The 11,644-nt window shown below is 38.5% G+C and overlaps 1 protein-coding gene across 2 annotated transcripts in view; it reads right to left on the bottom strand.

Annotated features, from left to right (window-relative positions):
• Window positions 1-11,644, bottom strand: part of LOC130165603 (ATP-binding cassette sub-family C member 4-like) — a 33,372-nt gene continuing 21,728 nt past the window's right edge. For both annotated transcript variants that reach the window (XM_056370998.1, XM_056370997.1), the window contains exons 24-32: window positions 3,719-3,819; window positions 3,454-3,645; window positions 3,207-3,362; window positions 2,942-3,031; window positions 2,699-2,871; window positions 2,464-2,569; window positions 1,973-2,107; window positions 641-1,040; window positions 1-422 (exon numbers count right to left, since the gene is read on the bottom strand). In XM_056370998.1, coding sequence (XP_056226973.1) covers window positions 966-1,040; window positions 1,973-2,107; window positions 2,464-2,569; window positions 2,699-2,871; window positions 2,942-3,031; window positions 3,207-3,362; window positions 3,454-3,645; window positions 3,719-3,819 — 1,028 coding nt within the window. In that variant the 3' untranslated portion in view covers window positions 1-422; window positions 641-965. The remainder of the gene's footprint in view (window positions 423-640; window positions 1,041-1,972; window positions 2,108-2,463; window positions 2,570-2,698; window positions 2,872-2,941; window positions 3,032-3,206; window positions 3,363-3,453; window positions 3,646-3,718; window positions 3,820-11,644) is intronic.

The raw sequence follows: 11,644 nt of genomic DNA, 5'->3' as shown, positions 1-11,644 counted from the left end.
GTGAGTGAGTGAGTGAGTGAGTGAGTGAGTGAGTGAGTGAGTGAGTGAGTGAGTGAGTGAGTGAGTGAGTGAGTGAGTGAGTGAGTGAGTGAGTGAGTGAGTTTTTGTTCTTGTCTTTCCTCTTCATGCATGGAGAGATGAGTGGGGATGGGTAGCATTACCTTGAAGTTTGTACAGATCCCAGTGTAGGATTTCCTGGCCTCTGCTCCTCCAAAAGATTCCAATGGGTCCTCTGCATTTAGATGCTTAGGCATCCATTACTTTGAAGTGTAGGTTTTTAATCTCAACACAATTGAGTACAAATGCAGTTTGTACTTGACTCCAATAAAACCGGTGACACATTGTTTTTTCAAAATAAAAGCAAAATGCTATTTATTATTTGGTGTTGCAGAAAGAGTCCCCAGATTTGTCCAGACAGTCACCTGCAAGAAGACACGACAGGGAAAGCGTTAGCAGTGATATGAGAGATACTTAGGTAAAGTTTGACTTAGGCTGTCCTACACAGCTATGAAGCACAGGGCAGAGAGAGAGAGAGAGAGAGAGAGAGAGAGAGAGAGAGAGAGAGAGAGAGAGAGAGAGAGAGAGAGAGAGAGAGAGAAGCAATGGCCTGGGAGAAGTGCAGAAAAGAGAAGCACCTTACCTTCCCCTGCTCGGTGCCTCCAACCCAGTTCCTCCATCCTCTACAGCTGATAGCAACGAAGCACAGGGCAGAGAGAGTGAGACAGACAATGAAAAGCGGCGTTACTGGCCTCTGTCGGCCTCGTCCGCTCGGTTGAGTCGCGCAGGTAGAGTCGCAGGTCTTTACCCACGTCGGTCTTCACACACGGGCTGCACGCGGGCTGACGCTGGCTGACGCTTCAGCGGTGCGATACTGCTCAAGTACCACACTGCTGATCGCTCACACCTGTGAACGGCCAATCGCGTGGCAGCGGCCGAGCCTCCGCACGGCTGCACCTCGTTAACTCCTAATTGGCTCCTCCTCCTCCTCCTCCTCCTCCTCCTCCTCCTCCTCCTCCTCCTCCTCTTCTTCTCTCTCCCAGCTGACAACACACAAAATCACAAAATCATTCTGACACTTTCCAGCAACAACTATTCCTTTGTACAAAACACAAAAGGTGTATCTCCATTAATCAATCGCTCCCTCTAAAATGACTCTGTTCTGAGTAAAGACATCAAACAATCATTGGAGCTCATTGACATCATTGCCCAAAAACCCACCACCTCTATAGCCATAAACAACAAACTCTTAACACCTTCTGCTTCTTTCAGCAGAAACACAAACAACTTCATCTGCCGGTCCCAGACACGCCGACAGGAAATAGAGACACTGCTGACTCATCTAAACAACACACAAACAAATGACTGAAAATCACTAAAAATACACAGAGCAGTAATGAACTCTTGTTACTGAAAACCACTTTTACTACAGTACAATTCAAAACTCTGCATGAAACTGTTCACACATAAAAGTACCACACAACACAGTCTCTCAATAAACATGTTACATTTTCCTTACCCAACAATCAACTTCCTGCAGTGAACCCTTGTCAACACAAACACAGACATCTCTCTCTCTCTCTCTCTCTCTCTCTCTCTCCATTTCACCTCTGTGTATACACACATTACTGACATTCAGTGCAAACATCTAATCAAAGCATTTCACTCACTAAACATATTACACAAGCTCTATTACTCTTATCTTGTCAAACACGTATCTGCTTTAACTTTGAAGCTACGGTCGGTATGTGGTGCTCCAGCTCGCCCTCTCTCTCTTTCTCTTTCTCTTTCTCTCTCTCTCTCTCTCTCTCTCTCTCTCACTCACACACACAATCTGTCACATCCTGCTCCACTGTCAGGACTGCTGTGTCATCTGTGAACATGAATAAACACTATCCCATCAATAGTAAACACCCAGTAACAAATACAATACAAGCATTCCATCCATCCAACCACAGGAACATTGCCACCTCACCTGTCTGGCAGACTCCAGCAGAGCGGCCACCTCAGCCGCCCCCAGCTGCTGCACCATCTTGTAGAGCGCCCCGTCTTTGTTCTGCAGCAGAGTGAAGGGACGGTCTAGCTCCCGGATGGTTCCACTGTCCAGCACCTTACAACACAAACAATCAATCAATCAATCAATCAATCAATCAATCAAACAAACAAACAAACAAACAAACAAACAAACATCCATCACTTTCATTGTCTAATCTTTTAGCAGCATCCATGCAGGTGTTCAGTAACAGAACAAGTGGACTGCACATGAGTTTAAACAACAACTCAACTTACTTAACTTTAAGTAAGTAAGAAAGTAAGAAAACTAAAAATGCACAAGACAGTAAAACAAGGTGCTTAAACAACCATTCCTACACAGTAATCATGTCCATGTACTTTGTGGATGCAGCTCCACACACACACTTTTTACTATTATTAACGCTGCGTTAACATGAGCTGGAGAACACTCACCAGTATCCGGTCGCTGTCTATGATGGTGTTGAGGCGATGAGCGATGGTGAGCACCGTGCATTCTCGAAACTTGTCCCGGATGGTTCTCTGGATCAGCTCGTCCGTCCTGCACAAAACACAATCACAACACAGACAGTCATCCAGTGGAAACTAAAGGAAACTAAACCTTTACCGCACTCAGGGCTCGTGTGTGTGTGTGTGTGTGTGTGTGTGTGTGTGTGTGTGTGTCTCATACCTGGGGTCCACGTTGGCCGTGGCCTCGTCAATGATGAGGATGCGGTTCTTCCTCAGGATGGCTCTGGCCAGACACACCAGCTGCCTCTGACCCACGCTGAAGTTAGAGCCCGACTCGGCCAGAACCATCTCCAACTTCCCGGGCAGCTCCTCCACGACCGACTTCAGCTGCACCTGCACATGCATACACACAGAGTCAGCTGAAGAACAGGAGATACTGACGCAGCTCTGATCGGATACTCACCTCCTCCAGGGCCCTCCACAGCTCTTCATCGGCATGCTGCCCGAAAGGGTCCAGGTTCTTCCTCACGGTGTCAGTGAACAGCACCGGGTCCTGCGGCACACGGAGCGACAGACACGCTGAAACCACAAGCTGCGCTTCCCTCGCATCCCAAACATCCTTCACTTCAATAACAGCTGCATTACACCGCAGTAAAAACACTGTCATTACAATTGCTCGATTCTAACAAGCATGTTCACAAAATTAAATACCCACGCGTCATCTCTACCTGGGGAATGATGGACATCCTCTGACGCAGGTCGTGGAGGCCGATCTCTGACGTCAGGACGCCGTCTATGTGGATCTCTCCCTGCGGCTCAGCCAGGCGGAACAGGGCCGACACCAGGGAGCTTTTCCCAGCGCCCGTCCTCCCCACGATCCCGACCTGACGCAGCGGGGACACACGGACATGAAACCAGCACGTGCAGTAACGTCATGTGCGTAAAGTCTCTCTTGAACCGTCCGTCACGTCTCACCTTCTCATGCGCTTGGAAAGTGGCGCTGATGTCTCTGAGGACCGGGGGCCCGTCTTCGCTGTAGGACAAGTTCACCCGGCTGAAGGTCACCAGTCCTCGGCTGGGCCAGTCGGCAGGAGGACGGTTCTGGGTCTCCCAGGGTGCCTCGCTCTTCAGCTCTGTGTACTCCACCACCCGCTCCACCGAGGTCATCTGAGGACATAAAGAGGTTGATTGAGTCCCCGGCTCTGACTCGACACCCCCGGACCGGCGGTTCCGTCCTCACCATGTTCTCCACCTCCGCACTCTGCCTCACGGTCCACTGGAAGTTTCCGATCAGCGTCACGGCATAGGTCAGCACGAGCCCCACCCCTCCGGCTTCAAGCCCTGACACACACACACAAGGACAAAGACATGCTGAAATAGGATATTTTTGCATTTTGATGTTTTAGTAAACAAACAAACAAACAAACAAACGAACGAACAAACAAACAAACAAACACACAATGTACCGCCCTGAAACACAGAGAGGCTCCAAAAATAAAATAAACAATAACTACACAAACACTGATTTTTCACAGCACTGGCTCTACACCACCACAACAACTATACTATGACGTTTTGTGCCATTTTTACGCCTTATTAGACTGTGACGTTTTTTGACATTTTATGCCTTATTATACTATGACGTTTTCTGGCATTTTTATGCCTTAGTATACTGTGACGTTTTGTGCCATTTTTATGCCTTATTATACTATGACGTTTTCTGGCATTTTTATGCCTTAGTATACTGTGACGTTTTGTGCCATTTTTATCTTCTACTATACTATGACATTTTTTGACATTTTTACGCCTTATTATACTGTGACGTTTTTTGACATTTTTACGCCTTATTATACTGTGACGTTTTGTGCCATTTTTATGCCTTATTATACTATGACGTTTTCTGGCATTTTTATGCCTTAGTATACTGTGACGTTTTGTGCCTGACTATAATATCACGTTTTTTGGCATTTTTACGCTCTACTATACTATGACGTTTTTTGACATTTTTACGCCTTAGTATACTATGACGTTTTTTGACATTTTTACGCCTTATTATACTGTGACGTTTTTTGACATTTTTATGCTGTACTATACTATGACGTTTTGTGCCATTTTTACGCTCTACTATACTATGACGTTTTTTGACATTTTTATGCCTTAGTATACTGTGACGTTTTGTGCCATTTTTACGCTCTACTATACTATGACGTTTTGTGCCATTTTTACGCTCTACTATACTATGACGTTTTTTGGCATTTTTACGCCTTAGTATACTGTGACGTTTTTTGACATTTTTACGCCTTAGTATACTGTGACGTTTTTTGACATTTTTACGCCTTATTATACTGTGACGTTTTGTGCCTGACTATACTATGACGTTTTTTGACATTTTTACGCCTTATTATACTGTGACGTTTTTTGACATTTTTACGCCTTAGTATACTGTGACGTTTTTTGACATTTTTACGCCTTATTATACTGTGACGTTTTGTGCCTGACTATACTATGACGTTTTTTGACATTTTTACGCCTTATTATACTGTGACGTTTTTTGACATTTTTATGCTGTACTATACTGTGACGTTTTGTGCCATTTTTACGCTCTACTATACTATGACGTTTTTTGACATTTTTACGCCTTATTATACTGTGACGTTTTTTGGCATTTTTACGCCTTAGTATACTGTGACGTTTTTTGACATTTTTACGCCTTAGTATACTGTGACGTTTTTTGACATTTTTACGCCTTATTATACTGTGACGTTTTGTGCCTGACTATACTATGACGTTTTTTGACATTTTTACGCCTTAGTATACTGTGACGTTTTGTGCCATTTTTATGCTCTACTATAATATGACGTTTTTTAGCATTTTTACGCCTTAGTATACTGTGACATTTTGTGCCTGACTATAATATCACGTTTTTTGGCATTTTTACGCTCTACTATACTATGACGTTTTTTGACATTTTTACGCCTTAGTATACTGTGACGTTTTTTGACATTTTTACGCCTTAGTATACTGTGACGTTTTGTGCCATTTTTACGCTCTACTATACTATGACGTTTTGTGCCATTTTTACGCTCTACTATACTATGACGTTTTTTGCCATTTTTACGCTCTACTATACTATGACGTTTTTTGACATTTTTATGCCTTAGTATACTGTGACGTTTTTTGGCATTTTTACGCCTTAGTATACTGTGACGTTTTGTGCCATTTTTACGCTCTACTATACTATGACGTTTTTTGACATTTTTACGCCTTAGTATACTGTGACGTTTTGTGCCATTTTTACGCTCTACTATACTATGACGTTTTGTGCCATTTTTACGCTCTACTATACTATGACGTTTTTTGACATTTTTACGCCTTATTATACTATGACGTTTTTTGACATTTTTATGCCTGATTATACTGTGACGTTTTGTGCCTGACTATACTATGACGTTTTTTGACATTTTTACGCTGTACTATACTGTGACGTTTTTTGACATTTTTACGCCTTATTATACTGTGACGTTTTTTGACATTTTTATGCCTTAGTATACTGTGACATTTTGTGCCATTTTTACGCTCTACTATACTATGACGTTTTGTGCCATTTTTACGCTCTACTATACTATGACGTTTTGTGCCATTTTTACGCTCTACTATACTATGACGTTTTTTGCCATTTTTACGCTCTACTATACTATGACGTTTTTTGACATTTTTACGCCTTAGTATACTATGACGTTTTTTGACATTTTTACGCCTTATTATACTGTGACGTTTTTTGACATTTTTACGCCTTAGTATACTATGACGTTTTTTGACATTTTTACGCCTTAGTATACTATGACGTTTTTTGACATTTTTACGCCTTATTATACTGTGACGTTTTTTGACATTTTTATGCCTTAGTATACTATGACGTTTTTTGACATTTTTACGCCTTATTATACTGTGACGTTTTTTGACATTTTTATGCCTGAGTATACTATGACGTTTTTTGACATTTTTATGCCTGACTATACTATGACGTTTTTTTGGCATTTTTATGCCTTACCATACTGTGACGTTTTGTGCCATTTTTATCTTCTACTATACTATGACGTTTTGTGCCATTTTTACGCTCTACTATACTATGACGTTTTGTGCCATTTTTACGCTCTACTATACTATGACGTTTTGTGCCATTTTTACGCTCTACTATACTATGACGTTTTTTGCCATTTTTACGCTCTACTATACTATGACGTTTTTTGCCATTTTTACGCTCTACTATACTATGACGTTTTTTGACATTTTTACGCCTTATTATACTATGACGTTTTTTGACATTTTTACGCCTTAGTATACTGTGACGTTTTGTGCCTGACTATACTATGACGTTTTTTGACATTTTTAAGCCTTAGTATACTGTGACGTTTTGTGCCATTTTTACGCCTTATTATACTGTGACGTTTTTTGACATTTTTACGCCTTATTATACTGTGACGTTTTGTGCCATTTTTACGCCTTATTATACTGTGACGTTTTGTGCCATTTTTACGCCTTATTATACTGTGACGTTTTGTGCCTGACTATACTATGACGTTTTTTGACATTTTTAAGCCTTAGTATACTGTGACATTTTGTGCCATTTTTACGCCTTATTATACTGTGACGTTTTGTGCCTGACTATACTATGACGTTTTTTGACATTTTTAAGCCTTAGTATACTGTGACGTTTTGTGCCATTTTTACGCCTTATTATACTGTGACATTTTTTGACATTTTTACGCCTTATTATACTGTGACGTTTTGTGCCATTTTTACGCCTTATTATACTGTGACGTTTTGTGCCATTTTTACACCTTATTATACTGTGACGTTTTGTGCCTGACTATACTATGACGTTTTTTGACATTTTTACGCCTTAGTATACTGTGACGTTTTGTGCCATTTTTATGCTCTACTATACTATGACGTTTTGTGCCATTTTTATCTTCTACTATACTATGACGTTTTTTGACATTTTTACGCCTTAGTATACTGTGACGTTTTGTGCCATTTTTATGCTCTACTATACTATGACGTTTTTTGCCATTTTTATGCCTTATTATACTATGACGTTTTGTGCCATTTTTATCTTCTACTATACTATGACGTTTTTTGGCATTTTTATGCTGTACTATACTATGACGTTTTTTGACATTTTTATGCCTTATTATACTATGACGTTTTCTGGCATTTTTACGCCTTAGTATACTGTGACGTTTTTTGACATTTTTACGCCTTATTATACTGTGTCGTTTTTTGACATTTTTACGCCTTAGTATACTGTGACGTTTTTTGCCATTTTTACACCTTAGTATACTGTGACGTTTTTTGCCATTTTTACGCCTTATTATACTGTGACGTTTTTTGACATTTTTATGCTGTACTATACTGTGACGTTTTTTGACATTTTTACGCCTTAGTATACTGTGACGTTTTTTGACATTTTTATGCCTTAGTATACTGTGACATTTTGTGCCATTTTTACGCTCTACTATACTATGACGTTTTGTGCCATTTTTACGCTGTACTATACTGTGACGTTTTGTGCCATTTTTACGCTGTACTATACTATGACGTTTTGTGCCATTTTTACGCTGTACTATACTATGACGTTTTTTGCCATTTTTACGCTCTACTATACTATGACGTTTTTTGACATTTTTACGCCTTAGTATACTATGACGTTTTTTGACATTTTTACGCCTTATTATACTGTGACGTTTTTTGACATTTTTATGCCTTATTATACTGTGACGTTTTGTGCCTGACTATACTATGACGTTTTTTGACATTTTTACGCCTTATTATACTGTGACGTTTTGTGCCTGACTATACTATGACGTTTTTTGACATTTTTACGCTGTACTATACTGTGACGTTTTTTGACATTTTTACGCCTTATTATACTGTGACGTTTTTTGACATTTTTATGCCTTAGTATACTGTGACATTTTGTGCCATTTTTATGCCTTATTATACTGTGACGTTTTGTGCCTGACTATACTATGACGTTTTTTGACATTTTTACGCTGTACTATACTGTGACGTTTTTTGACATTTTTACGCCTTATTATACTGTGACGTTTTTTGACATTTTTATGCCTTAGTATACTGTGACATTTTGTGCCATTTTTACGCTCTACTATACTATGACGTTTTGTGCCATTTTTACGCCTTATTATACTGTGACGTTTTGTGCCTGACTATACTATGACGTTTTTTGACATTTTTACGCTGTACTATACTGTGACGTTTTTTGACATTTTTACGCCTTATTATACTGTGACGTTTTTTGACATTTTTATGCCTTAGTATACTATGACGTTTTTTGCCATTTTTATGCCTTATTATACTGTGACGTTTTGTGCCTGACTATACTATGACGTTTTTTGACATTTTTACGCTGTACTATACTGTGACGTTTTTTGACATTTTTACGCCTTATTATACTGTGACGTTTTTTGACATTTTTATGCCTTAGTATACTGTGACATTTTGTGCCATTTTTACGCTCTACTATACTATGACGTTTTGTGCCATTTTTACGCTCTACTATACTATGACGTTTTTTGACATTTTTATGCCTTAGTATACTGTGACGTTTTGTGCCATTTTTACGCTCTACTATACTATGACGTTTTGTGCCATTTTTACGCTCTACTATACTATGACGTTTTTTGGCATTTTTACGCCTTAGTATACTGTGACGTTTTTTGACATTTTTACGCCTTAGTATACTGTGACGTTTTTTGACATTTTTACGCCTTATTATACTGTGACGTTTTGTGCCTGACTATACTATGACGTTTTTTGACATTTTTACGCCTTAGTATACTGTGACGTTTTGTGCCATTTTTATGCTCTACTATAATATGACGTTTTTTAGCATTTTTACGCCTTAGTATACTGTGACGTTTTTTGCCATTTTTATGCCTTATTATACTATGACGTTTTGTGCCTGACTATAATATGACGTTTTTTGACATTTTTTGACATTTTTACGCTCTACTATACTATGACGTTTTTTGACATTTTTACGCCTTAGTATACTGTGACGTTTTTTGACATTTTTACGCTTAGTATACTGTGACGTTTTGTGCCATTTTTACGCTCTACTATACTATGACGTTTTGTGCCATTTTTACGCTCTACTATACTATGACGTTTTTTGCCATTTTTACGCTCTACTATACTATGACGTTTTTTGACATTTTTATGCCTTAGTATATACTGTGACGTTTTTTGGCATTTTTACGCCTTAGTATACTGTGACGTTTTGTGCCATTTTTACGCTCTACTATACTATGACGTTTTTTGACATTTTTACGCCTTAGTATACTGTGACGTTTTGTGCCATTTTTACGCTCTACTATACTATGACGTTTTGTGCCATTTTTACGCTCTACTATACTATGACGTTTTTTGACATTTTTACGCCTTATTATACTATGACGTTTTTTGACATTTTTATGCCTTAGTATACTATGACGTTTTTTGCCATTTTTATGCCTGATTATACTGTGACGTTTTGTGCCTGACTATACTATGACGTTTTTTGACATTTTTACGCTGTACTATACTGTGACGTTTTTTGACATTTTTACGCCTTATTATACTGTGACGTTTTTTGACATTTTTATGCCTTAGTATACTGTGACATTTTGTGCCATTTTTACGCTCTACTATACTATGACGTTTTGTGCCATTTTTACGCTCTACTATACTATGACGTTTTGTGCCATTTTTACGCTCTACTATACTATGACGTTTTTTGCCATTTTTACGCTCTACTATACTATGACGTTTTTTGACATTTTTACGCCTTAGTATACTATGACGTTTTTTGACATTTTTACGCCTTATTATACTGTGACGTTTTTTGACATTTTTACGCCTTAGTATACTATGACGTTTTTTGACATTTTTACGCCTTAGTATACTATGACGTTTTTTGACATTTTTACGCCTTATTATACTGTGACGTTTTTTGACATTTTTATGCCTTAGTATACTATGACGTTTTTTGACATTTTTACGCCTTATTATACTGTGACGTTTTTTGACATTTTTATGCCTGAGTATACTATGACGTTTTTTGACATTTTTATGCCTGACTATACTATGACGTTTTTTTGGCATTTTTATGCCTTACCATACTGTGACGTTTTGTGCCTGACTATACTGTGACGTTTTGTGCCATTTTTATCTTCTACTATACTATGACGTTTTGTGCCATTTTTACGCTCTACTATACTATGACGTTTTGTGCCATTTTTACGCTCTACTATACTATGACGTTTTGTGCCATTTTTACGCTCTACTATACTATGACGTTTTTTGCCATTTTTACGCTCTACTATACTATGACGTTTTTTGCCATTTTTACGCTCTACTATACTATGACGTTTTTTGCCATTTTTATCTTCTACTATACTATGACGTTTTTTGGCATTTTTACGCCTTAGTATACTGTGACGTTTTGTGCCTGACTATACTATGACGTTTTTTGACATTTTTAAGCCTTAGTATACTGTGACGTTTTGTGCCATTTTTACGCCTTATTATACTGTGACGTTTTTTGACATTTTTACGCCTTATTATACTGTGACGTTTTGTGCCATTTTTACGCCTTATTATACTGTGACGTTTTGTGCCATTTTTACGCCTTATTATACTGTGACGTTTTGTGCCTGACTATACTATGACGTTTTTTGACATTTTTAAGCCTTAGTATACTGTGACGTTTTTTGACATTTTTTGACATTTTTACGCCTTATTATACTGTGACGTTTTTTGACATTTTTATGCTTTACTATACTATGACGTTTTTTGACATTTTTAAGCCTTAGTATACTGTGACGTTTTGTGCCATTTTTACGCCTTATTATACTGTGACATTTTTTGACATTTTTACGCCTTATTATACTGTGACGTTTTGTGCCATTTTTACGCCTTATTATACTGTGACGTTTTGTGCCATTTTTACACCTTATTATACTGTGACGTTTTGTGCCTGACTATACTATGACGTTTTTTGACATTTTTACGCCTTAGTATACTGTGACGTTTTGTGCCATTTTTATGCTCTACTATACTATGACGTTTTGTGCCATTTTTATCTTCTACTATACTATGACGT

The sequence above is a fragment of the Seriola aureovittata genome, chromosome 24 (genome assembly GCF_021018895.1).
Source record: "Seriola aureovittata isolate HTS-2021-v1 ecotype China chromosome 24, ASM2101889v1, whole genome shotgun sequence".
In the NCBI taxonomy this organism is placed as follows: domain Eukaryota; kingdom Metazoa; phylum Chordata; class Actinopteri; order Carangiformes; family Carangidae; genus Seriola; species Seriola aureovittata.
Note: the sequence above shows the minus strand (reverse complement) of the source record. Positions and strands in the feature narration are given on the sequence as shown.